Below are 27,909 nucleotides of genomic sequence, written 5' to 3'. Positions count from 1 at the left end.
AGAAAGACTCTTTGTTTGTTGTCTTAACCCAAGCCAACCCACACCGAAATTTCCCCTACTGAACAGGACCACTGATGTTCTAAAAACTATTGGCTCTGCTGCCCACCTCTTAGCTCAAGTGCTGTTGGGCCCCCAGAGCTTCCAGGAGTTGTTACCAATTCTTTCAGTCAGATGGGGCCAGGAGACAATTTCCGTAGTAGGTTGGTCAGCAAAGCTCCTCTTTGAGAATTCAAATCAGATAGATCTGTACCCCATCATGGTCAGAATGCAGCCTTAACTTGATTCTACAGATGGACAAAACTGCTGGTTGGAATTACTATATAGCAAATACACTACCATATTTGCAAACATGAATGCAGTTTGTCGGAGAAGGCAATGGCAATCCACTCCAGTACTCTTGCCTGGAAAATCCCATGGATGGAGGAGCCTGATAGGCTGCAGTCCATGGGGTCGCTAAGAGTCAGACACGAATGAGAGACTTCACTCTCACTTTTCACTTTCATGCATTAGAGGAGGAAATGGCAACCCACTCCAGTGTTCTTGCCTGGAAAATCCCAGGGATGGCGGGGCCTGGTGGGCTGCTGTCTCTGGGGTCACACAGAGTCGGACACGACTGAAGTGACTTAGCAGCAGCAGCAGCAGCATGTGCTGGTTGTTGCAAGCCCCTCCCTCTTTCTTCATCGTAATCAGATTTGTAGTGGTCAAGCCTCACACATTCTCATGAGAATGCCCATGTTGCAGATTAGGTGCTCCTGAAAAGTGCTCCAAAATGCTGGCGGTAGGTTTGTTGTCCCTCAGTTGTCTCCTATTTCTCTCTTCCCACAGGAGGAACAAAGGCTCAGTGGAGACCTGTACACATGGTGCTGTGCCGGCCTTGGTGAGAGACAATGCAGTCAACATGTAGCTACTTCTCTTACCCTTCTAATGCAATCTGTCTTATTCTCTGTGGTGCAAGAGGATGCTTCAGTCTCATTCCTATGTTCTACTATTCACTCAGTAGTGTCTTATTCTTGAGTTGTTAGTTGTTAATACTTGTTAATATTTTCATTGTGAGGGGAAATGAAATTAAGAACAACCTATAGGGGCTTCCCTCATAGCTCAGTTGTTAAAGAATTGGCCTGCAATGCAGGAGACCCTAGTTCAATTCCTGGGTTGGGAAGATCCTCTGGAGAAGGGAAAGGCTACCCACTCCAATATCCTGGCCTGGAGAATTCCATAAACTATATAGTCCATGGGATCACAAAGAGTCAGACATGATTGAGCAACTTTCACTTTCACTTTCATGTTGCCATATAGGTGACATCAGAATCCCCATGATAAAAAAATAAATTTATATTAAAAAAAAAAAACTCTTAACAGATATAGAAGGAACATTCCTCAACATAAAAAAACCATACATGAAAAGCTCACAGCTAACATATTCAATGGTGAAAGGTGGAAGCCTCACTTTTAAGATCAGGAATAAGACAAAGGTGCCAACTCTCATCATTCCTATTCAAGCTAGTATTGGAAGTCCTAGCCAGAGCAATAAAGCAAGAAAAATCAATAAAAAACATAATTGGAAAGTAAGAGATATAGTTGGCTCTATTTTCATATGCCAAAATTTTATATATAGAATCCCAAAGAGTCCACCAAAAAACTGTTTGAGCTAATCCATGAATTCAGTAAAATAGCATGATACTACCACACAAAAACCAGTAACATTTCTACATACTAAAAACTGAATTATCCAAAAAAGAAATAAAGAAAAAAATCCCATATATGATTGCATCAAAATAATAAAATACTTAGGAATATATTAAATTGGGAAGTGAAAAGTGTCTACTTTCTGAACTATAGGACATTAATGAAAGAAATATAACAAGACACAAATAAGCAAAATGGTATCTTGCATTCATGGATTGGAAAAATTAATATTGTTAAAAAGTCAATACTACCTAAAGATATCTATAGATTCAATGCAATTCTTATCAAGATTTCAATGGTGTATTTTTTTGGTAGAAGTATAAAATAATCCTAAAATTTTTGTAGAAGCACAAAAGACTCCAAATATCCAAACAATTCTGAGAAAGAGAAGGGCAGGTGGTATCACATTCCCTGAATTCAAGCTATATTAAAAAGCTATAGTAATCACTATTGAAAACAGTATGGAGGAGCATTAAAAAATTAAAAATAGAACTGTCATATGATCCAGTAATTCTACTTCTGGGTATTCTGCTGAGGAAAACAAAGCATTTTTTCAAAAATATATGCATCCTTATGTTTACTTCAGTGCTATTTGCAATAGCCAAGGTATGGAAGCTACCTAAGTGTTCATCAATAGGTGACTGGATAAAGAAAAATCTGATACACACAGACAGTTACTCAGTCATTAAAAATGAAATTTTGCCATTTGTGACATGGATAGACCTAGATGATATTATGCTATGTGAAATAAGTCAGAGAAAAACAAATATCATATGATTTCACTTATATGTGGAATCTAAAAAACAAAACAAATGAACAAACATAACAAAACAGAAACAGAGTCATAGAGACAAAGAACAAACAGGTGGTTGATGTGGGGAGGGGCATATGAGGGAAATAGGTGAGAGAAATTAAGAGGCACAGCTTCCAGTTGTAAAACAAATGAGTCATGCGGAAGAAATGTTCAGTGTGGGGAAATGTAGTCAATAATAATGTAATACCTTTGCATGGTGACATGCTAATTAGACTTATCATGGTAGTCATTTTGTAATGTATAGAAATATAGAATCACTATGTTGTATACCAGAAACTCACATGGTGTTATAGGTCAATTATGAGCAAACAAGCTCATAAAAAGATCAGATCTGTGGTTACCAGATGCAGGGAGAGGAGAAGGAAAAATGGATAAAGGTGGTCAGATGTGCAAACTTCTAATTATAAGATAAGCAAGAACTAGGGATATAATATACAACATAATTAATATTATTAACACTGTTGTATGCTATATATGAAAGTCATTAAGAGAGTAAATCCTAAGAATTCCCATCATGAGGAAAGACACTTAATTCTTTTATAAAAATCTATGTATATATAATATAATGGTAATCATTTCATGACGTATGTAAGTCAAAACTTTAAGTTGTGCACCTTAAAACTTATATAGTTCTGTATGTCAATTATATATATATAAAACTGGAAGGGAAATAGCTACAGTAGTCAAAACAGTATGGCAGTGGCATAAAATACAGACACATAGCTCAATGGAGCAGAATCAAGAGCTCAGAAATGAACTAATCCATATAAGTTCAAATAATATTTAACTATGAAACCAAGGTTACTCAATGAAGAAAAAACAATCTCTCTAATAAATGTTGCTGGGAAAACTGGATATTCACATGCAAAGAATGAAACTAAACCCCTATTTTACATCACCCACAAAATTAAGTCAAAGTGAATTGAAGACTAGCAACTGTAAGACTCCTAGAAGAAAATAGGAAAAAAAATCTCCTCAATATGGATCTTGGCAATGAGTTTTTGTATATGACACCTAAAGCACAAAATAAAAAATTAACAAGAAGAACTACATTAATTAAAAAGATTCTGCACAGCAAAAAGAAATGGCTGACAAAATATAAGGACAACCTATGGAATTAGAAAAAACATTTTCAAAACATGTGTTTGGTTAAGGGTCAATATTCAAAATAGGCTTTAAAAACTCATCAACTTAATAGCAAAAAAACAATAATCCAGTTAAAAATGGGCAAAGGACCTCAATAGACATTTTCCAAAGAAGATAGATGAATAGTCAGCAGGTATATGAAATGTGCTCAGCATCACTAATCATAAGGTAAATGCAAATTAATATTACCATGAGATTTCACCTCGATTGTTACAATGCCTATCATCAAAGAAGACAAGAGATAAAAAATGCTGTCAAAGATGTGGGTAAAAGGGAACACTTGCACACTGTTGGTGGGATTATAAATTGGCACTGGCATTACACAAAACAATATGAAGGATCCTCAATAATTTGAAAATAAAACTGCCATATAATCAATCAATTTCACTTTTGGGACTATATCTAATGGAGACAAGGACGTACTGTACAACACTTGAAACTTTGCTCAATTTTTTGCAGCAGCCTTGATGGGAGGGGAGTTTAGGGGGCATGGAAACATGTATATGTATGGCTGAATCTCTTTGCTGTTCATCTGAAACTATCACAACATGGTTAATCAGCTATACCCCAATACAAAATAAAAAGTTTTTTTTTTTTTTTAAAGAAAAGAGATATGCACTCTGATATTCATAGCAACATTATTTAAAATAGTCAAGACATGGAAACAACCTAAGTGCCCATCAACAGATTAATGGATAAAGAAGCTATAAAATATATGCTGCTGCTGCTGAGTTACTTCAGTCATGTCCGACTCTGTGCATCCCCATAAATGGCAGCCCACCAGGCTCCCCTGTTCCTGGGATTCTCTAGGCAAGAACACTGGAGTGGGTTGCCATTTACTTCTCCAATGCATGAAAGTGAAAAGTGAAAAGTGAAAGTGAAGTCACTCAGTCGTGTCCGACTCTTAGCGACCCCATGGACTGCAGCCTACCAGGCTCCTCCATCCATGGGATTTTCCAGGCAAGAGTACAGGAGTGGGGTTCCATTGCCTTCTCCGATAAAATATATAGAGAATGGACTATTATTCAGCCACAAACAGGGTGAAATTCAGCCATTCACAATAACACGAGTGGACCTCAAGGGCGTTTTGCTACATGAAATAAATAGAAGAGAGACAACTGATAAATGATCTCACTTATATGTGGAATATAAAACAGATTTTAAAAAACCCAGCCTCATAGAAAAGGATATCTGATTTGTGCTTACCAGAGGCAGGGAACTGGGGAGTGGGAATTGGATGAAGGTGATGAAAGGTACAAATTTCTGCTTGTAAGATAACAAAGTGCTAGGAATGTAATGTGCAGCATCATGACTATAGTTAACACTGCTGTTGCCTTGAATATTTGAAAATTGTTAAGGGAGTAGTTTCCAAGATTTCTTATCACAAGGAAAGAAAGATTTTTTCTTTTTTAAAAAAAATACACATTAGGTAATGGATATTAACTAAGCTTATTGCTTAGTAATAAATACTGAATTGGTTAATAATAATTTCATGTGAATAAAATCATTGTGCTGAACACCTTAAATTTGCACAGTACTGTATGTTAATTATATCTTAGTAAAACTAAGAAAAGATATACAAAATAAATATCAAAAAAGAAAATTAAAAGAAAAAAATGCAATATGCCATGTTAACAAAATAAATAGAAAAATGCACATGAACATATCTCATTAAAAACAGAAATAACATTTGACAAAAGTCCAAACCATATTCATGATAAAAGTACTCAACAAACCAGGAATAAAAGGGGAGTTTTATTCTTTATCATCCTGATAAAGACCATCTACAAAATCCCCACAGATAACATTGTATTGGTTAGACACTGTTTGTTTTCCATTCAAGATCAAGACGATAAAGATGTCTTACTGCTTCTATTCAGCATTATATTGAAGGTTCTAGCAACTAGCTAATAAAAAGAAATAAAATGCAGTAAGGTTTTACACAAGTAAAACTATCTATGTTAATAGATGGCATGATTTTATATAAATAAAACTTTAAGAAATACACTAGTATTTAACTAATAGATTAGTTCAGTACTTTTTCAGGATACAATACCAATGTACAAAATTCAATCTTCAAATCCAACAATTAAATTAAGAAATTCCATTTAAAATAGCATTAAAAGTTATATATTTATATATAAATTTAAAACAATAAGGGCAAGACTTGACTGAAAAGTACAAGACACTGTTAAAAGAAATTAAAGGAGATCTAACAAGTATAAAGGCATACCATGTTCACAGATCAGAAGACACATTATTATTATTAGAAGAATATTCCCCAAATTTATCCACAGGTCAGCATGATGACTATCAAAATTCCATTTGTTTTTTCATAAAGTGATAAGCTAATCTTAAAATTCATGTGCAAATTTAAGGGACCTAGAATAGCTAAAGTAATTTAGATAAAGTAGAAGACATTGGGAAGACTCATATGTCCCAATTTCAAAACTTCCTACAAAGGTATAGTAATTCAAATAGTGTTGTATCAGCATAAGAAGAAATACACACACACACACACACACACACACACACACACACACACACATAGTCTCAAAACAATAGAACTGAGAGTCCAGAAATAAAGCCTTCCATGTAATCAATTGATTTCAAGAAGGATGACAAGACCATTCAATGGGGAAAGTATAATCTTTTAAATAAATGGTGATGGGACAGTTGGATATTCATATGCTATATAATCAAGAAAAACTTCTACCTCGTAATATACACAAAAACAAACTCAAAACAAAAGAACCATCTATATGTGAGAGATACAAGTATAAAATTCTTAGAAGAAAATACATGAGTCAGTGTTTGTTACTTCAGCTTAGGTAATAGCTTCTTAGATACAATACCAAAAGCACAAGAAACAACAGAAAAAAAAAAAAAAACAGATAAAATGGACTTGATCAAAATTAAAAACATTTGTGTTTAAACAATATCCCCATGAAAGTGAAAAGATAGTGTATAAAGTGGGAGAAAATATTTGTAAGTCATGTATCTGATAAGGATTAGTATAGAGAATATGAACTGAACACTTACAACTCAAAGAACAAACGAACACTTACAAAATTGCTAAATTCTCTGAATAGGCATTCTTCCAAATAAGATATTTGAATGACCAATAAGCACATGAGAAGAGAATTAAAATTGTTAGCTGTTAGAAAAACACAGATCAAGATTTCCATTACAGTGGCTATAATCAAAATCACTGATGTGACAAGTGTTTGTCAGGATGTGGAGAAATTGGAATCCTTTTACACTGATGGTTGGATTGTAAAGTGATACAACCACTTCAGAAAAAAAAAAAAATTGGTATTTCCTCAAAACTTTAAGCATAGAATTACAATATGAACTAGAAGTATACTCCAAGATATATAGCCTAGAAATATGAAAAAATATTTCCACACAAAAATTTGTGTATAAATGTTCATAGCAGCACTATTCATAACAGATAATGTGGAAACAACCCAAATGTTCATCAACTACTGAATGGATAAACAATCAATGCTATATATACACAATGAAATATCATGCTGTTGCTGCTAAGTCACTTCTGTCGGGTCCGACTCTGTGGGACCCCACAGATGGCAGCCCACCAGGCTCCCCCCATCCCTGAGATTTTTCAGGCAAGAACACTGGAATGGGTTGCCATTTCCTTCTCCAATGCATGAAAGTGAAAAGTGAAAGTGAAGTCGCTCAGCCATGTCCGACTCTTAGTGACCCCATGGACTGCAGCCTACCAGGCTCCTCCATCCATGGGATTTTCCAGGCAAGAGTACTGGAGTGGGGTGCCATTGCCTTCTCCATGGAATATCATAGAGCAATGTAAAAGAATGAATTATTGATACATACTATAAAATGGACCTTGAAAACATTATGCTACCTGAAAGAAGCCAGTTACAAAAATCCATCATATTGCATTATTCCATTTATAATAATATTTAGAATAGGTGCATCAATAGAGAGAGAAAGATTGATGATTGTCTAGTGCTGGAATGGGAGATTTGGTGCGCTAATGAGTATGTAGTTTATTTTTGAAGTAATGAAATGTTCTAAAATTAGATTGATACTGCTTGAACACATCTGTGAATATATTAAAAACTATTTAATTGTACACTTTCGATGTGTGACCACTGTACTATGTGAACTATATCTCAATAAAGTCATTTAAAATTCTCCATGCTAGCTACAAGGGCTTCCTTAGTGGCTCAGTCAATAAAGAATCTACCTGCAATCCAGGAGACATGAATTCGATTCCTGGGTCGGGAAGATCACCAGAAGAAGGAAATGGCAACCCATTCCAATATTCTTGCTTGGAAAACCCCTGGACAGAGAAGCCTGGTGGGCTACAGTCCATGAGGTTGCAAAAGAGTCAGACACAACTTAGCAACTAAATATGCTAACTACATCTATTACTTTTTAAAAGTTGAATATTGCCTGAGAGTTATTTTAGCGAAGTCATTCAATCTTACTGGCACTCCCTTTCCTCAGGTCAAAATACCATTTGTATTGGTTTAGAAATGATGTTTAAAGGTTTTACAGCCATTAAATTTCCATGTTTATTTTTAAAATGCACTTAAACCTATAAACACTGAATAAATTTGGAGGATACTATCAAAGTACTTCTACTGTTAGGGATACATTGTACTTATTTAGTACCTTTTAAAGAAAGTTCAAAATGCTATAACTCTATTAACTTCTAAGTTCCTATGATGTCCTTGAGAGTTGAGAAGACAGTTAATTATTAAGTAACAATAATAATTGCAACAAACCTGAATTTATAACATTTGTCTTCCAATATCTTTACATAGGTTATCATCAATTATTAATCTGTTATCAACATAACAGTCAATAAAAATAGGTATACTGGCATGAACATAATATGGAAAATGAATGGCAGCTTGGAGCCCAATACTGTTGCAATCTAGCCCCAAAGGAATGGGGTCAGCCTGAAATAGAACTGGGCTATAGTATCCTGGTATAACTACCTCCTGACAGTTTCTGTATCATCACTTCAACCCTTAATGTGGTATTCCACAGTGACTCTGAAGCAGAGCCAATTTCAATTTCCTAGCTTCCTCATGTATTCCTCAATTTGTATTTAGCCACCTATATAGCCTGGAATGGGAGAAGGCAATGGCACCCCACTCCAATACTGTTGCCCAGAAAATCCCATGGATGGAGGAGCCTGGTAGGCTGCAGTCCATGGGGTCCCACAGAGTCGGACACGACTGAAGCGACTTGGCAGCAGCATAGCCTGGAACTAGACTATACTCCAGGAATAGAACCTCAGCTTGAAGATACTTGGCACAACAGAGAAAAGAGACAGATATCTCTGTCATATAGTCCCAAGGTCAGAAACTTAGAAAATTGCTTTCTTGCTTATACTTTCATAGCTAGAAAGATGACAAGATGGTCATAGGTTTTATCTTTCTAAGTCCTGATCTACTAATAATACATGTAGGTAATAGAACATCATCAAAATCTTGGAGGATAACTACCGGGGCTGAATGTTTGTATCCCAACTGAATTCACATGTTGAATTCTAATCCCCAAGGTGCTGGCATTTCAAAGTGGGGCATTTGGGAGATGATTAGGTCATGAGAATGGAGCCCTCAAGAATGGGACTGGTTTCCTTACAAAAGAGACCCCAGAGAGCTCCCTTGGCACTTCTAACATGTGAGAAATCACTGAAAAGATAGTCATCTATGAATTGGGAAGCGGGCACTCACCAGACACTAAGTCAGCCAGCACCTTGATCTGGGGCTTCCCAGACTTCAGAACTATGAGAAATAAATGTGTGTTGGGTTTTCAATCACCATGTCTATTATATTTTTGTACTAGGAACCCAAATGGACTGCCATTAATCTTCATGGACTACACTTCCCCAGGCTGCCTAGGTTTCCTAAGATATCCATTAATTAAAATAAAGGTGGGACATAAAACTAATGTGTCAATTATACTTCAATTTTGCAAACGCTGTCTACCATACTGTCTCAGGTCAAGTCAGAGGAGGTCTGTTATAATAGAAATAGAAATATATGGGCTTTTAATACATAGATTATGGTGAAGTTGAGAGCTGATCTCCAGGCTTCTTTCAGTTATTTATTTCTCAACCATCCTGTGATAACTGTGGGCTGTGCAATATTCTACTTGAAATGGAATGTAAAGACCTGGACTAGCAGAGGTTCATTAACTTTCCAACCATGATGTAACAAGTATAAGAAAGTTTATTTGCCAGGAATGTACAAGGAGCCTTGCACAGATTGTCATTTCATGTACAGCATTCCTGTGAAACAGGTATTATTAAATGCATTGTACAAATGAAGAAACTGTTACACAGAGAGTTTATGACACTTGTCTGAGGGCACACAAGTAGAAAATAAGCAGAGCCTAGATTTGAATCCAGGTCTGTCTGGTTCTAAATCCATGTCCTAATTTATGTCAGATTGTATTTCTTTAAAGAGACTACTTTTCAAAAAAAACATAGCTAAGTTTTATTCCATTTAAAAGTTTCTTTCATATAAAATAAACTTAATTTCTTTAAACTTTCAGTAAGGAAAAAAGATAAAAACTATAAAAATGTAAAACCACAGGAGCAATCAGTTTAAGAAAATCTAAAAATTAAACTGCACTCTCAAGCCTCCAAATATTCTATATTGTTAGGCTGTATGGTAAAGTAGAAAAAAGAAACCCCACATGATGCATTTCTGAGTTGGAATCTTGGTTCTGTCATGTATTGGCTGTATGATTCTAGACATGATATTAAAATATGGATAAAATGCTTATATGATCAAACTGCCATGAAGATGAAGTATATAAATTTACTGATGGTGCCTAGTACATTCAAGGTCCTCAACAAATCATAAATGTTATTGTTATGATTGTTAGGAGCAACACTGAGGGGATAAAGAAGTCCAAAAGAATTAGGTGAATAAAAGGGGGCATTGTGGAGGATCCTACAGGTATGGTTCAATGTTACTTTAATCATGCCTTAAGAAAGAACAAACAGAAAAATGAAAAGATCCTTAATAAGAAGTGTCTACTAATGATGATGGAACACTCTTCTGTTAGAGGTAGGTGCCAGAGGGATACTTCCTATGCTCTTTTATTGCTTTTCATTTTGTAGCAAGTAGCTATAAGATAAAAGGAGTCAAGAGAGGTTGGTTCCTTATATTGGTTGAGAATAGCCTAGAAACATTTTAAATACATATACAAAATACTATGTTTGAAAACTAAAGGGTCTAGCTAGTAGCAAGAAAAAATAGCAAACATTCCTGTCCTGCTATTCAAGTTTTCTGAAGCAGATTTTTCAGAGAGATGATCTATGGCCTTAAGAGATATTGAGGTAGGTTTATACCTCACTGTTGAGATTATTTGAAGCATATATATAAACAACTGAATATGGAAACAAGTAAAGAAATAACACTTATTTTTGCACAGGTCTAAAATTGTTTTAATTCTCACTCTGAACTTATCTCTTCCTTATAAAACAGCACAGTATTGTAAAGTAATTATCCTCCAATTAAAAATAAATAAATTTAAAACAATAAAAAGTAAATGTTTAAAAAAAACACTTTGGCTAATGCTGCACTTAATAAAGCATTTACTCAAAAAGAAAAAAAAAAATTGGCTGAGTTATCACAGGCTCTAACTTCTCAACCATTGTCACCTAGCACAATGATTGACTTGCCTGGCTATGTACCCAAGGAAGGCACCATTTATCTAGTGACATCTTCCCAAACTGCAAGTAAAAACCATAACAAGAATTATCTATGTTCAAGAGGATGCATCTAGCCAATTTAGTCCTATTTTAGTGATGAGAAATGCCATGCTTCCCATAAGGCTGTTATTGCCTGGACCAAATCATTTTAAATGTCAGAAGATTGCTGTTATAAAAATTACTAACTTCCATGAAAAAAAGGACTCACCATTTTTAAACATGACAAAGAAAGCATAAAATTCTTTAAAGAGTTGACCCCAAACCACCATTTACAAGAAAAAAGAAATTCAAATTACTTCAAAATATGAGTTAAGTGACCCAGGTCTCAAGTCTAATTGATTACCAAAACAATTTTTATACCAACAAATTTTTATAAAACCTTTATAAAACAAACTTACACATTACCTGGTAATTGTTTTGGTTTTGTGATAACCTCAATTGGTTTGATGATGCGAAATGTGAAGAAAAATTACTTCGTGATGGATTTGTATTACTGTACATTGCAGTAGATGCTGTATGTAATGAGGTCCGTGGTGTCAAATGGTTTTCTCTGTTTTGATACAGTACATTGTCTGACAAGTCTCTAATATTCACCATTTGTGAATTTGGCATATTTTTTCCTTGTCCAGGCAAAGTTGTACTTTGGTTCTCAGCTCGAAGGGAACTGCCACTTTCATAAAATCTTGAGTAGCTTGGTATCTGTGCTCCCATCAATGCCAATTCTTCCTCTCTGGCATACTCATCATCAGCATCTCCAGTCTCCATTGCAATTGACAAACAAGTTCCTTCTGTCGAATTAGGAGGCTTCTGTGGGGGATTTCCTCCCAGAATTCTCTGTGGGTAATCACTAACTGCCAGTGAAAATACTTCACGGATTTCCAAATTTTGTGTTCTGCAGTAAGGGTCCCTAACAGATGGTTTTTGCCCACATAAGTTATGTGATGATAGACCTGTGTGTTCAGGCTTATATGATCTTTGAATTCCAACTGGTTCAATTTTGCAAGGTCGGTGGCACACAGATGGCTTTTGAGGTACTGTCATCTCAGAGGCTTGCATTGAAGAGCTTCCATAGTTTTTCTTTGTGTGATTGTATACAGAATTTCCAGCATTTAGCACACTTGTCTGTCTTGACAAAATAATTGTTTTTTCACCTAAGAGTAAAGAGGCATTTTTACAGTGTGCTACTTGTCTTTGAACAGGAATGTGCAACTGAAACTCAGTATCATTTTTACTGGCTGTTTTCTGAATAGGGATTTTATGTGCTTCTGTAATTTGTGTATTTGAATGCTTGGCTGTCTCTTGTCTACTTGATGAACTGGCTGGACTGTATATACCAGTTATGATGACATCATTATTGGGCGATGTCCAAGAAGACTGTTGACTTGAGGGTGAAGCAATATTAACCACATTTCTGACTGTAACATCTGGAGCTGCCAAAGAAGTACCAGAAACAGTTCCTGTTGTTGTTGCTCCTGATTCAGAATTCTTACTACTCATTTTTCTTCTCTTATTGCCAACCCACGTCTGAAAGAATAAAAAATACATATATATATATATATATATATATATATATATATATATAATGGAAAAGTTCTTAATAAAAAACCAAGAAAATCAATTTCTATGTGATAGTTTATATTCTCATTTGTCATAAAATCAAGGCCTATACAAATTTAAAAGAAAAAAATATACAGTAAAAGAAAAAGTAAAAAATAAGGTCAGAGACCATCAGGAACCAGCACATAATAAATATCTAGAAACTTTGATGTGAATTGTTTGTGAAAGTTGCTCTGTTGTGTCCAACTCTTTGCAATCCCATGGACTATACAGTCCATGGAATTCTCCAGGCCAGAATACTGGAGTGGGTAGCCTTTATCTTCTTCAGGGAATCTTCCCAACCTAGGGATTGAGCCCAAGTGTCCTGCATTGCAAGTGGCTTCTTCACCAGCTGAGCCACAAGGGAAGCCCAAGAATACTGGAATGGGCAGTCTATCCCTTATCCAGTGGATCTTCCCAACCCAGGAATTGAACCAGGGTTTCCTGTACTGCAGGCAGATTCTTTACCAACTGAGCTTTCAGGGAAGCCCCAGAAGCTTTGATCGAATAGTATTTTTTTTTCTTCTCCTCAAAATCCAGCCAATAAATCTGTAGCAAGAATTTCTGTTCTATGAATATATCATAACTTGGTTAATTTAATATTGCTAAGAATTTAGATTACTTTTAGAAATATTCACTATTATAAGACATATTGAAATACAACATTGTACATGCATCATTGTTCTATTGGTCCATTAGAATGTCATCTTAGAAGGAAAATTGCTTGACTTTTTGACATTTTCTAATTACCCTCCAATTTATAAAAGTACTGGCTTCCCCACACCTCAACAACACTTTGCATTATACTTTTGTAGTATCTATTAGTCCAGGAGTTAAGAAAAGGTATATAATTGCTGTTTAGATTTTAGTTTCTATGGTTACTTTCATTGAATTGCTTACACATTACCTATACCAGTTAAAAAAAACCTAATTTTTGTATTGGGGTGTTTGTCGTTTTTAATTGATTTATAAGAGCAATTTTCTACTAGAGTTGGCAGCACTTTGTCACAAGTTGCAAAAACTTTTCCAGTTTGTCATTAATTTATGGTAGCTATTTTCTTCTTTATGCTTTTATCTACTTACTGAATTTTATACACTGAATATATATTACTTTTGTTTTCTTTTAGCCTTTTTTTTTCTGTCTTTTTTTGGCCACCTTATTTATTTTTCAGTTGAAGGATAATTGCTTTACACAATTTTGTTGTTTTCTGTCAAATGTCAAAAAGAATCAGCCATGGGTATAAACAAAAAAATCAGTAAAAATAATACCAGTGGTTGGCATTTAAGATTTGATTACAAAATATGTACTTTTATATAAGTATTATAACAATCTTAGTATTATTACAATGAATCATTATTCCTCTTAAAATGTACAATAAATATTATACTCCATAAAACAATCAGCAAAATTTATAATTATTTTTAAATGCATATCATCTTTTAAACTACTAAAACCCATTAATCTATTTAAGAACTTCAAAAAATAAATAAGTGAAAACATTAAATGACCTAGTCTTGCATAAACATGGTACTAGGTGTATTTGGTTAATTTAGTGGGATGTACTTTTGAAGACTGCACAAGTCATCCAATTTTCAATGTATATTTATATTGTATACAACATCAGATATTGTAAAACTATAAATAAAAGCTAACACTGAATTCCATTATGTGTTCATACATATAAGCTACTTTGCTAGGCATAATTTTTCTAATTTTATAAATGAAGATACTGAGATTCAGAAATATTAAGTAGCTTGTAGAAAGATCTCCTGACCAGTTATCGGCAGAGCAAGGAATCAAAATCAATTTAATTTTGACCTCAATGAACATTATTCTTTCACTATGGTGAGAAATTCATGAAATGGAGTTGGCCACTTCTGTGGGTCATTTTAATTTTATAATTAGTGCTTATCTAATAAAATGTTCCAGAAACAGAAGTGCTCACTCCATTTTGCTTCACATGAGGCTGTGGGAATTTAAAACTCACTCTTATGTAGTTTACCTAAGAGTAGAAGTGAGGATTACAAGCAGAGAGACAAATGAATATAAATGTCACAAGAGAAGGAGGTAAGGGGAAAAAATACAAGTTTTTAAAGTATATACTCAAGAGTAATATTTAAAAATAAATGTTTGTGAATAAGAATAATTTTAATTTATGGTTCAAAAAGGTGAATATTACAAATACTCAAAATAAGTCACTGTGTTATGACTTTTCAAGTAAGAAGAATATGCACAGGAAGCATGATGCTTTGTAATTTTAAAATTTAAAAATTTCCAATTGGAAAGCATAGTGAATTGATAAAATTTGAACTCAAGATCTACTACATCTGCAGGGCAGCTCTGGGCAAGATTTCTAAGAAAACAAACAACCTACCATTTTCCCATCATAGTATCTATCTTAACACAATAATTTTAAGAGTGATATTATTACATTGCAAATTTATGGCTTACTTTAATAGTTTTATAGTTCACATATGTAATTACTTAAATAGTTTATTAGATATTTATATCATATACCCATGAAAAGCAAAATGCAATAGAGTATCAAATGAATATGAAACTCAGGTATCTAAAAATCTCACTTGTTCAGAATGCAGCCAATATAGATGTCACAAGATCCATGTACTTTACTGAAAGGAAAATCCTTGATCTTAAAACACTTAATCTTATTTTACACATAATTTTTACCAAACCTGGTATCCTAATCTATAGCAAATTAGAAATAACAAAACAAGAGGGGCATTGGTAATTGTGATTGCTGTTGGAAACACCTTGATAGCACTAAAACTAATAATTTTCATTACATATTACTCACTAAAAAGAAGAAAGGAAAATCATAAGAGAACTGATGTGAGAAATTGTTAAATCTCTGGGGTTCTTTAGTAAAGGAGAAAATCACCTTGTATACCTTACCATGTTATAAGCATTATTATTTTATAGCACAGTATAGTAATTGATTTCCACAGTAAAACTGAGTCAAAAAGTAAAGATTCACTTATTTTCAATAGTCTCTATTCAAATAAAGTAGGAAAGTATATAGTTAAGAAATACTTTATATTAAAATGTCAAAAATAAAGCAATTTCATTGCCTAAGGGTTCCCAATAACTGAATTAAATTTTACTAAGTCATTCAGCTACAGGATCCAAAATTGACCAATGCATATAGAGTATAAATGATTCTCATTCCAAAAGTTTCATTGGTGAGAGGGAAAAAAATGGGTCAATCAAAATTGATATGATGAGCATTTGGGATTTGGAACTAATAAAATGATACTACATAGAAAAAAAGAAAGATAATGAACTTGGGTAACCTATCCTTGGTGTCCATAAAATTATTTTTCAGTCAACTTTTTAGAAATTCAGTGTCTCCAAACTTTTCCTTTTTCTATACTTCCTTGTTTGTTTTCCTGTTCTTTTACCCCACAATATATATCTATATATAGATATATAGATATGCTGCGCTTAGTCACTCAGTAATGTCTGACTCTTTGTGACCCCCATGAACTGTATAGCCCACCAGGTTCCTCTGTCCATGGGATTCTCCAGGCATGAATACTGGTGTGCATTTGCCATCCCCTCCTCCAGGGGATCTTCCCAACCCAGGGATCAAACCCAGGTCTCCCGCACTGCAGGCAGATTCTTTACCATCTGAGCTACCAGGGAAGCCCAAGAATACTGGAGTGGGTAGCCTATCCCTTCTTCAGGAAATCTTCCCAACCCAGGGATTGAACTGGGGTTTCCTGCATTGCAGGTGAATTATTTACCAGCTTAGCTACCAGGAAAGCATATATATATATACACACACACACGTATATATACGTGTGTGTGTGTAGACTAGGTGTTTTAACCTTTTAAGTTCTTTACACATTGGGATCAAGTTCTTAGTACAGTGAGATTTCAGTTCTTTTGAGAAAAAGCACAATAAGTACTCTATTAAAATAATAAGGGAAGATCTGTTTTAAGTAGAATATGTAGACCTAGCAAAATATCAGAGGCAGGGGAGGTTGTGGAATAGTGAGTCTATAAACAACTCACTTCTCCTCTGGCTAAAAAGCCACCAAAATTGTGCTGAAATTTAGATTAGGAAGACGGAATTTCTGTAGAATTTACACTCACCTAGAACAGAGAGAATGAATCCATTTTACACCATTCCATATAATTTATGTAATATTTTACTTGCAAACTTGCATTCTATAAAGTTCCTTTCTTTCATTTCCATTATTTATTTAGATTTCACACCGTTTGGAGCATAAATATAAGCCTTTGTATTTCAACACTCTCAATATTCAAGTATAGTCAAATAAGTCATTAGTGGGAAGACTGCAATAGAAATTTGGAAATATGAAAAGTCACAGTCCACAAAGTAGCTGCCTAAGACTTTTCACTTTAAAATAATGGTTAAAAAAAAAAAAAAAAAGAGAGATAAGAAAAGAAAGAAGTTGCTGCAGGAAAAAAAAAAAAAAAAAACTAGTTTTTACTTATAAAATAGAAATCTCATCAACTTGAAATATTACACATTTAAAAATTTTCCTAAGTCAATTAGTTTTTTCCCTCAAATTTACCAAAGGGACTACAAATAGGTAATTTAGAGCTATCAGTAAGAGACATTTGTAGTTCTTACACAAATCTGAGTATGATCTCAGCACAGATATCCTGGATATCCACCCCCACCCCCACTAGAATTGGTGGCATAATCCCCTATATGAAGGTAAATATATCCTTCAGTCAAAATAATAGATTTTCCAAAGAATTCTTATCAAGATATTTTATCTTTGGGGGTCTTTGAATGTTACTTCAACAGAAAAATAAACTTAGAGTCCTTTCTGTTACCAAATTAGCCTAATGAATGACAAAGTTGGGGAAGTTGCTAATCTTTGAATCCCTAAATTTTCAAACCAGCAGGATTTATAGCATTTTCAGACAATCATAAAAGGACCTATATTCTCACTATGAAATCTGTGACTAGTTCTGTTACATTTATCTCTTGCCTCCTCTCTGTCACCTTCTCACTGCCTTTCCCAAATGTGTAGCAGCTCTCATTTTTAATAGCTGAATAACTATGATTGTAAAAAAAAGGAAGTTTTTTTCCCTAGGGATTTTCTGTCCCTTACCTTGTAACCCATTAAAATACATACATATTACTTAGAAAGAGATGTGGCATTTATAAAAGGCTAGGTTTTCCTAAAAAGACATAAATACTAAAGTTGTAAGTGCCCAATGAAAAAATTTAAACACATCAAGAAAATATGCGAAGTGCCTTGGTAAATGCATGTTTTACTGATATCAATTTGAAGGGTTATATCTATATTATTCTAGATATAAACAAAGCATGAGATCAACAACTAATCCTAAAGGTACCTATTAGTTCAAAGGACTGGAAATTTTTTAAAGATATATTTAAAATGAAAAATTTTAGTGCTTTCAAGCTAGTAGAAAAAAATATACTAAATAATTGTCTTTATTAAAAATAGTAATTTTATACAAGGGAAATTAAGCTGTTTATAAAGTTAGTGACTTCATACCCTGATAGTTTTTCTCATATTAAGCAATTATTCCTTGCAATAAAAAGTATTAAATTCAAGAGTTTAAGACCTGAATACTTACCCTGACTACACTGAAGTCCAGCTTAGTCTCCTGTGCACACTGTAATATGAGCTGAAAGCAATTTTTACTTTGATTTGTCATTCCATTTTCATAATAACGTTGTAAAATCCTTTGTTGCTCTACAGTAAATACAGAACGTAGATTCATCTAAAAATAAAAGAAGATACTCTGAAAATTGGAATAAAAAATGGGTATGTGTAGAATTTGCATGTTTTTGTTTTTTAAAATAACTTTAGTGCTTTCAAGCTGTTATATTTTTTTTTAAGTGAAATTTTTTCAGTAATGGGCAATAATTCGTGTGCCAAAGGGAGACAGGTTCTCACTGAAAATTATGCATAATGTGAACACTTATTGAACTTGTTCAGAAAAAAATATCAACTTTAAAGATAAAAAATAAGAAAGTCCTTATTTGGATAGTGTCAGTGCATAAGGAAAGAAAAAGTTCTTTCACCAAAATAAATATTTATGGCTAGTAAAACCAGAGATGTTCAATTATCGACAGGGAAACTCACTGTTCTTTGTCAAGCAAAGCATCTGGCATATGTCTTACAGATAGAAGCTGTGCTCTGGAACAAAAAGATGCTTTTATTATATTTTTTTTCTTTTTTCTGGGATAAAGGGGTTCATTTTATACAGAAGTCAAAATCTCTCTTTAAAGCTTAAAAATAACCAGGAAGGTTCAGTGACTGTGAAAATGTGTTTGCTTTAGGCAATACTAAACAAAATAATTATTTTTAACAGCTGCAGTATGTAAACCCAAATTAAAAATCATGTACATTTTCCTAAAAATAAACCATGTACTTGTAACTGACTCATAATTAGGCAAGAGAAATTTTTTTTAAAAAACACAGTACTCTTCCTGTTAATAGGCAAGATGTTTAATATTAAGGGAACAACTCTGGGAATCTCACAAATAAGAGGCAAGCCAAGCTCTTCATAAAGGAGATGAATTCCAGTAGTATATTTTACAAAGAAGAACACATAATTAGATAAAGGCAATTTCAGGTTTCTTTTAAAAGTTGTCACATCAAAACTGTTATTCCTAAAAGCTGACAGAAATAAAACCTTCTTTCCAAGGAATGAATCCTTTTAAAATTAGGAAAACAGCAGCAACAAAAACAAACCAAACAGAAATCATTCTAATATGCTGGGTATGCAAACAACTAAGTACACTGATGTGGAAAATAACTTCCCTTTTAAAAATATGTTGAACAATAAAGAAGTTTCATAAAGAAATTAAAGACAGTCATGTAGATATCCAGTGCAATCTGTACATATGGCTTTTTTTTTTCTTGACCATACAAATGTCTTCCTATATAATGTTAAGAGATTTGATGAGAGAAATTCACATGTAGAAGAGGGTAGGAACATTCAGAAACAAATTACAAAGAGAATGCCAATGTGGAAATGTAAACCTCTTATCTGAAAACTGACCAAATTTTCAAGAATGTTTGGGCCAGAGTGTATGGACAATATTCATCAAAGCAATATTACTATCACGTATGCCAGTTTTCAGAGCAATTTCAGGTTCCTTTTCCTAAATGGTTCAGCTACAATCAGGAGATGAAGTTCAAATACCTGAAATACCTCATCTGGTGTGGATTAAGAAGTAAGGTACTTTGGAATGAGATTTGAGGAAAATTTAGAACAAAGTTACATATATTATAGTTCAACTATATGTTATAATTGATTTTTTAATTATATAAATTAAGATTTTTAGTTGGAGTTTCAATATCAAACTCTCAAAAATTAATAGAATGAATAGACAAAAAAGTAGAAAGATATAGTAGACTGGAAAAGCACTGTGAAACGATTCAACATAGTTAAGGTTTATATAATTTTCAAACAACAGCAGGATACAAATTCTATTCAAGTTCCCACAGAGTATAAGCCAGAAGACACTGGACCATATCCAGGGACATAAAACAAGGTGAAAAATTTCATGGTCTAAAGGTATTGAAATCATAGAGTCTGTTCTCTTATCACTGTGAAATTATGTTAGAAATCAATATCAAAAGATATTAAGAAATGACCCTCATATTTTCAAGTGCAATGTGACATTTGCCAAGAGAGATCTTTGACTTAGCCATTGAAAGCCTCAATAAAGTTAAAAGACTGAAAAAACACAGAGGGTGATTGCAGAGAAGAAAGCATTTAAATGAGAAATTAATATCAAAATGAGAAAGTAATATCAAAGATACTTTAAAAATCCCGTGAATTTGGAGATTAAATGTCTGCTTTTAAATGCTGGGTGTATCTAAGAAGTCATAACAAAGAAAATTAGAAAATATCCAACAGTACAAAAATGGAAAGAAAAATATTTTTTTAATTTATTTTTTAAAATTAACTAATTTATTTTAATTCAAGGCTAATTACTAAACCACTACAATATTGTAGTGGTTTTCACCATACATTGACGTGAATCAGCCATAGGTGTACATGTGTTCCCCATTCTGAAACCCCCTCCCACCTCCCTCCTCATCCCACTCCTCAGGGTCATCCCAGTGCACCAGCCTTGAGCACCTTGTCTCATGCATTGAACCTGGACTGGCGATCTATTTCACAGATGATGATATACATGTTTCAATGCTATTCTTTCAAATCATCCCATCCTTGCCTTCTCCCACAGAGTCCAAAAGTCTGTTCTTTACGTCTGTGTCTCTTTTGCTGTCTCATATATAGAGTCATCATTACCATCTTTCTAAATTCCATATATATGCGTTAATATGTATTGGTGTTTTTCTTTCTGACTTAATCTCAAAAATATACAAGCAAAGCTCAATTCCAGAAAGAAAACATTTATCAAAATTTTTTCCATACAGCTGAAACTGTTCAGTGTGACTAAATGCAATGAGGAATCTTGAATAATTTGAAAACAAATAATGGATACTAGCATAAAATTTTGTGAAATTTGAACAATATCTCTAGTTAATAATACTGTTTAACATGTAAATTTTGTCTTATTTACAACATAGTATTTCTTTATATTCTAAGATTTGTATTAGATGTTTCAAACATCATTCAAATATTTTTTAAATTACTAAAATAGTAAGCTTTCTAGATTTTAGCAGTAATACCAAATGCCAGAATAAATGGAAATATATCAAAGTTTTGAGTGAATGTAAATTAGAAATCTAGCATTCTATTCATATTTTAGTCAAGAAATGAAACCAAAATGTTATATTTTTTTCATTTAAGCTTTTGTACACACACATAGTGTGTATAATATTATGTATTTTAGAAATGTTATGAATTTTTTTCTCAAAAAGTTCATTCTTTACCTGCTCAACTAAATATACCCTATAATCAAGATAACTTATTATCTCCTGCTGCCCTCATTATCTTGGCCTATAAAGAGGCAAGTTATTGAATGCATGAAGTTCTTAATCATCTGTACAAACATCAGGAAGAGTTGAAAATTTTTTCATTTTAAAAGTTGGGTTGTTATTTATGTGGGAGATAAAATGACAACCCATTCGATTCATGAAAATTGAGACCCACTGGGTTGAGTAAGGGAAGGTAATTGAATTAAAGGATTAAATATCAAAATAACAAGTCATTTAGCTTTACCTCATGAGTATAATACTCTTTGTACTGTAGCAACCACTGAGCATATGCCATCCCACAAGTAATAAGACAACCTGTGCCTTACTTTTTAGCTTCACTGGAGAGTATTTGGTAAATCACTTAATTTCTATGAGCATCTATCTCCTACTCAGTAAAATTCTGGATTATATGACTTGTTTTATTTACCAATTTGGACTGTTACAAATAATTTAAGATATGTGAGCTGATTTTTCTTAGTTTGTTTTTGTGTGTGTGTGTGTGTGTGTGTGTGTGTGTGTGTGTGTGTGTGTGTATGACCTGCGGCTTCCAGGATCTTAGTTCCCTGACCAGGGATTGAACCCAAACACCCTGCAGTAGAAGTGTGAAGTCTTAACCACTGGACTGTGAGGGAATTCCTATTTTTCTTAAATTCTAAAGCTTGTTACAGTTGTAACATATTTATATATTTTTAGGATAATGAGACCTTTCAGTTTATTTATCATATTCATATGAAATTTCTTAGGTTGTTCTCTGCTTTAGAATTTGGCTTTTAAATGAAGACCCTGAGCCACTGGGAAATGATTAAATTATGTTCAGCATGTTCTATGCAACCAAGTAGAGCAATGAGTGAAATATTTTAGATATACCGCTTTGGAAGTACTTGAAAAATACAACTTTGAGGAATGACTGTCCCTTAGGAGTTCCAGATAGCTAAGACTGTATTTTCACATTGGAATATTTCAGATAAATTCCTATGAAACACTGTTTTTATATATCAGATATCATACTTAAAACCAGTTTTAATAACGCCTTAAATTGTATTAAGTGGGCTTCCCTGGTGGCTCAGACTGTAAAGAATCTGCCTGCAGTGCAGGAGGCCCCAGTTCAATCCCAGAGTCAGGAAGGTACTCTGGAGAATGGAATGGCTACCCACTACAGTATTCTTTTCTGGAGAATTTCATGAAGAGAGGAGACTGGCAGGGTACAGTCCAGGGTGTCACACAGAGTCAGACACAACTGAGAGAATAACACGCACTTGCAATGTATTAAGGGGCTAAACCATTTGAAAAAAAAAAAAAAAAATATATATATATATATATATATATATTCTTAAGTACTCATTCTTCAAAAACCTGATTTTGAAAATGGAGTGAATCCATAAAATCATCAACAACTCAAATAGAAGACATTATTTCCAACATCAAAACCTTTAATTTTTTCTTTATTTCTTTACACATGATTGAGCTTTAGGTTAATAACTTGAATATCTTTATCTTGGCCAATAGAGGTCTATTAGCATTGTCTTTTTAATCCATTATTATTATTCACTTTGAAACTTCTTGTTCAGTCACAAAGTTGTGTCTGACTTGTTGAGACCCCATGGACTGTAGCACACTAAGCTCCTGTGTCCACTACTATTTCTTAGAGTTTGCTCAAATTTATATCTATTGAGTTGGTGATGCTATCTGTCTTATCCTCTGCTGCTCCCTTCTCCTCTTGCCCTCAGTCTTTCCCAATATCAGAGTCTTTTCCAATGAGTCAGCTCTATACATCAGGTGGCCAAAGAATTGGAGCTTCAGCTTCAGCAACAGTCCTTCCAATGAATATTTAGGGTTGATTTCCTTTAGGACTGACTGGTTTGATTTCCTGCAATCAAAGGGACTCTCAAGAGTTTTCTTCCAGCAGCACAATTCCAAAGCATAAATTTTTCAACACTCAGCCTTATTTATGGTCCAACAATCACATTAATACATGACTACTGGAAAAATGATAGCATTGATTATACAGACCTTTGTCAGCAAAGTGGTGTTTCTATTTATTAATATGCTATCTTGGTTTGTCATAGCTTTCCTTACAAGTATATTTTAATTTTATGGCTGCAGTCACAGTCTTCAGTGATTTTGGAGCCCAAGAAAATAAAATCTGTCATTACTTCAAACTTTCCTCCTTTTATTTGTCATGACGTGATGGGACTAGATGCCATGGTCTTAAGTTTTTTAATGTAGAGTTTCAGGCCAGCTCTTTCACTCTCATTTTTCATTCTCATCAAGATGCTCTTTACTCTCTTCACTTTTTGTCAATGGAGTGGTATCATCTGCATATCTGCGACTTTTTTATATTTCTCTCAGCAATCTTGATTCCAGCTTGTGATTCAGCATTTTGCATATAAGTTAAATAAGCAGGGTTACAACATATAGCCTTGTCATACTCCTTTTGCAATTTTGAGCCAGGCAGGTCCACATCTGGTTCTAACTGGCTGTTTTTGTCCTGAATACAAGCTTCAAACAATTTCCAAGAAAAAAAATGCAAAAAGGAAAACTGGTTGTTTGGAGGCCTTACAAATAAAAAGGAAGAGAAGCAAAAGCCAAAGGAGAAAAGGAAAGATATATCCATCTGAATGCAGAGCTCCAAATAGCAAGGAGAGATAAGAAAGCATTCCTAAGTGATCAATGCAAAGAAATAGAGGGGAAAGTAGAATGGGAAAGACTAGAGGTCTCTACAAGAAACTCAGAGATACCAAGGGAACATTTCATGCAAAGATGGGCACAATGAAGGACAAATTGGTATGGGCGTAACTGAAGCAGAAGATGTTAAGAGAGGTGGCAAGAATACACAGAAGAACTATACAAAAAAACTCTTAATGACCCAGATAACCATGATGGTGTTATCACTCACCAAGAGCCAGACATCCTGGAGTGTGAAGTCAAGTGGGCCTTAGGAAGCATCACTACGAACAAAGCTAGTGGAGGTGATGGAATTCCAGTTGAGCTACTTCAAATCCTAAAAGATGATGCTGTTATAGTGTTGCACCAAATACACCAACAAATGTGAAAAACAGCAGTGGCCACAGGCCTGGAAAAGTCAGTTTTCATTCCAACCCCAAAGAAAGGCAATGCCAAAGAATGCTCAAACTACTGTACAGTTGCACTCATCTCACATGCTAGCAAAGTAATACTCAAAATTCTCTAAGCTAGGCTTCAACAATAGGTGGACTGTGAACTTCCAGATGTTCAAGCTGGATTTAGAAAAGTCAGAGGATTCGAAGATCAAATTGCCAACATCCATTGGTCATAGAAAAAGCAAGAGAATTCCAGAAAGAAAAAAAAAAAAAAAACATCTATTTCAGCTTCATTGACTATGCTAAATCCTTTGTGTGGATCACAACAAACTGGAAAATTCTTAAAGAGATATTAATACCAGACCACCTTACCTGCCTCCTGAGAAATCTGTATGCAGGTCAAGAAGAAACAGTTAGAACCAGACATGGAAGAGCAGACTGATGTCAAATTGGGAAAGGAGTATGTCAAGGTTGTATATTGTCAACCTGCTGATTTACCTTATATGCACAGTACATCATGCAAAATCCCAGGCTGGATGAAGCACAAACTGGAATCAAGATTGCCAGGAGATATATCAACAACCTCAGATACACAGATGACACCACCCTTATGGCAGAAAGTGAATAGAAATTAAACAGCTTCTTGATGAAAGTGAAAGAGGAGAGTGAAAAAGCTGGCTTAAAACTCAACATTCAAAAAACGAAGATCATGGTATCCTTTCCCATCACTTGTTGGCAAATAGATAGGGAAACAATGGAAACAGTGAGAGACTTTATTTTCTTGGGCTCCAAATCACTGCAGATGGTGACTGCAATAATGGAATTAAAAGATACTTGCTCTTTGGAAGAGAAACTATGACCAACCTAGACAGCATATTACAAAGCAGAGGTATTACTTTGCCAACAATGGTCTGTCTAGTCAAAACTTTGATTTTTCCAGTAGTCATTTATGGATGTGAGAATTGGACCACAAAGAAAGCATAGTGCTGAAGAATTGATGCTTTTAAACTGTGGTATTGGAGAAGACGCTCAAGAGTCCCTTGGACTGCAAGGAGATCCAACCAGTCAATCCTAAAGGAAATGAGTCCTGAAAATTCATTGGAAGGACTGATGCTGAAGCTCAAGTGCTGATACTTTGGCCACGTTATGCAAAGAAGTGACTCATTGGAAAAGACCCTGATGCTGGGAAAGACTAAAGGCAGGAGGAGAAGGGGACGACAGAGGAGGAGATTGCTGGATGGCATCACTGACTCAATGGATATGAGTTTGAGCAAGCTCCAGGGGTTGGTGATGGACAGGGAAGCCCGGCATGCTGCAGTCCATGGGGGCGCAAAGAGTCAGACACGACTGAAAGACTGAACTGAACCGAACTGAAGACTTTCAACAACAACAACAAACAGTTTTGTCATTCTAAAATATCCCTTATGCTCCTTCTTTGTAATCAGTCTCTCTAGCCTCCCAGTCCCTGACAATTACTATACTGTTCCTATTTTCACTTTTATAGAATGCCATATAGACAGAATAATACAGTATGTATTTTTTCTGAGACTAGCTTCTTTCACTTTGCATAATGTATTTGAGATTCATCTATGTTGTCTTTATCAATAGTTTTCTCCTTTTCTTGCAGAGGAGAATTCCATGGTAAGAATACCAGAGTTTATCCATTCATTCATTGAAGGACATGTGGCTATTATGAATAAAACTGTTAAAAACATTTGTGTTCAGGTTTCTGTCTCCAAATATGTTTCCTTTTCTCTTGAGTAAATACCTAGGATTATGATTGCTGGTTATTCAGTAAATGTATGCTTAACTTTATAGAAAATTGCTGAACCATTTTCAAAAGTCTCTGTACAAATTTGCTTTTGCACCAACATTCTATGGAAGTTTCAATTCCTTACTATATTTATTATTATCAGATTTTTTTAAAAAAATAACCATTTTAATAGTTGTGTAATTGTATGTTATTATTGTAGCTTTCATTTGTATTTCCCTAGTAACTAACGACATTGAGTATCTTTTAATATGCTTATTTGTCATTCACACCTTCTCCGTAGACGTCTCCAAATATTTTTCAAGTTTCTAAATTGGATTGGTTGTTTCTTCTTGTTGAACTTGCAGGGTTCATTACATATTCTGCCTACAAGTCCTTTATGAGAAATATTACTTGCAAATAAATTTTTTCCTCATTTGAAGTTTGTCTTATTTTAGTAACAGTGTATTTTACAGAGCAGTTTTTAATTTTGATGGAGTCCAATTTATCACTACTCTTTCATTATATGGACTGTGCTTTTAGTGTCTTATCTAAGAAATCTCTATCTAACACAAGGTCACAAATATTTTTCCTATGTTTTCTTTTAGTCGCTTTATATTTTTGCATTTCACATTTAGGTTTTGGATCCATTTGGAGTTGATTTTTGTATAAGGTATGAAGTACAGGTCAAAGTTTTATTTATTTATTTATTTATTTTTTGCATTGTGATATACAATTGTTCCAGTGTCACTAATTGAAAAAAAAATATTGAGCTGCTTTTTCATCTGTGGTAAAAGTCATTTAACCACCTAAGTATGCCTCTCTTTCTAGTCACTTTTTACTGTTCCATTGATCAAAGTGTTAATTCCTTAATCAAAACCACATTGTCTTAACTACTATAGATTTATTGTAAGTCTTGAATCAGGAAGTGTAACTCTTCCAAAACTGTACTTTAAAAATCAATTTAGCTATTAACAACCTTTTCATCCTGATATGAATTTTGGAATCAGATTCTTGGTACCTGCAAAATTTCTGGTGGGATTGGATTGAATCTATAAATCAGTGTAGGGACAACTAGTATGTCTCCTAAAGCATGAATATGATATATTTCTCTATAATTATTTAGATCTTCTTTGATTTCTTTCCTCAGAGTTTTATAGTTTTCAGTATACAGAGTCAGTACATAGTCTATTAAATACAT

General features: G+C 34.0%; 1 protein-coding gene across 2 annotated transcripts in view; it reads right to left on the bottom strand.

Moving 5' to 3' along the window:
* HDX (highly divergent homeobox) overlaps nt 1-27,909 on the bottom strand; it is a 214,890-nt gene that overhangs the window by 166,808 nt on the left and 20,173 nt on the right. Inside the window, exons 2-3 of one of the 2 annotated variants that reach the window (XM_024988576.2) lie at nt 18,574-18,720; nt 11,778-12,896 (exon numbers count right to left, since the gene is read on the bottom strand). In XM_024988576.2, coding sequence (XP_024844344.1) covers nt 11,778-12,896; nt 18,574-18,720 — 1,266 coding nt within the window. The remainder of the gene's footprint in view (nt 1-11,777; nt 12,897-18,573; nt 18,721-27,909) is intronic. The other variant, XM_059883705.1, reaches the window with a different exon arrangement.

This window comes from Bos taurus, chromosome X (genome assembly GCF_002263795.3).
Source record: "Bos taurus isolate L1 Dominette 01449 registration number 42190680 breed Hereford chromosome X, ARS-UCD2.0, whole genome shotgun sequence".
Taxonomy (NCBI): domain Eukaryota; kingdom Metazoa; phylum Chordata; class Mammalia; order Artiodactyla; family Bovidae; genus Bos; species Bos taurus.
The sequence above is the reverse complement of the archived record's forward strand: the minus strand, read 5'-3'. Positions and strand labels throughout refer to the sequence as shown.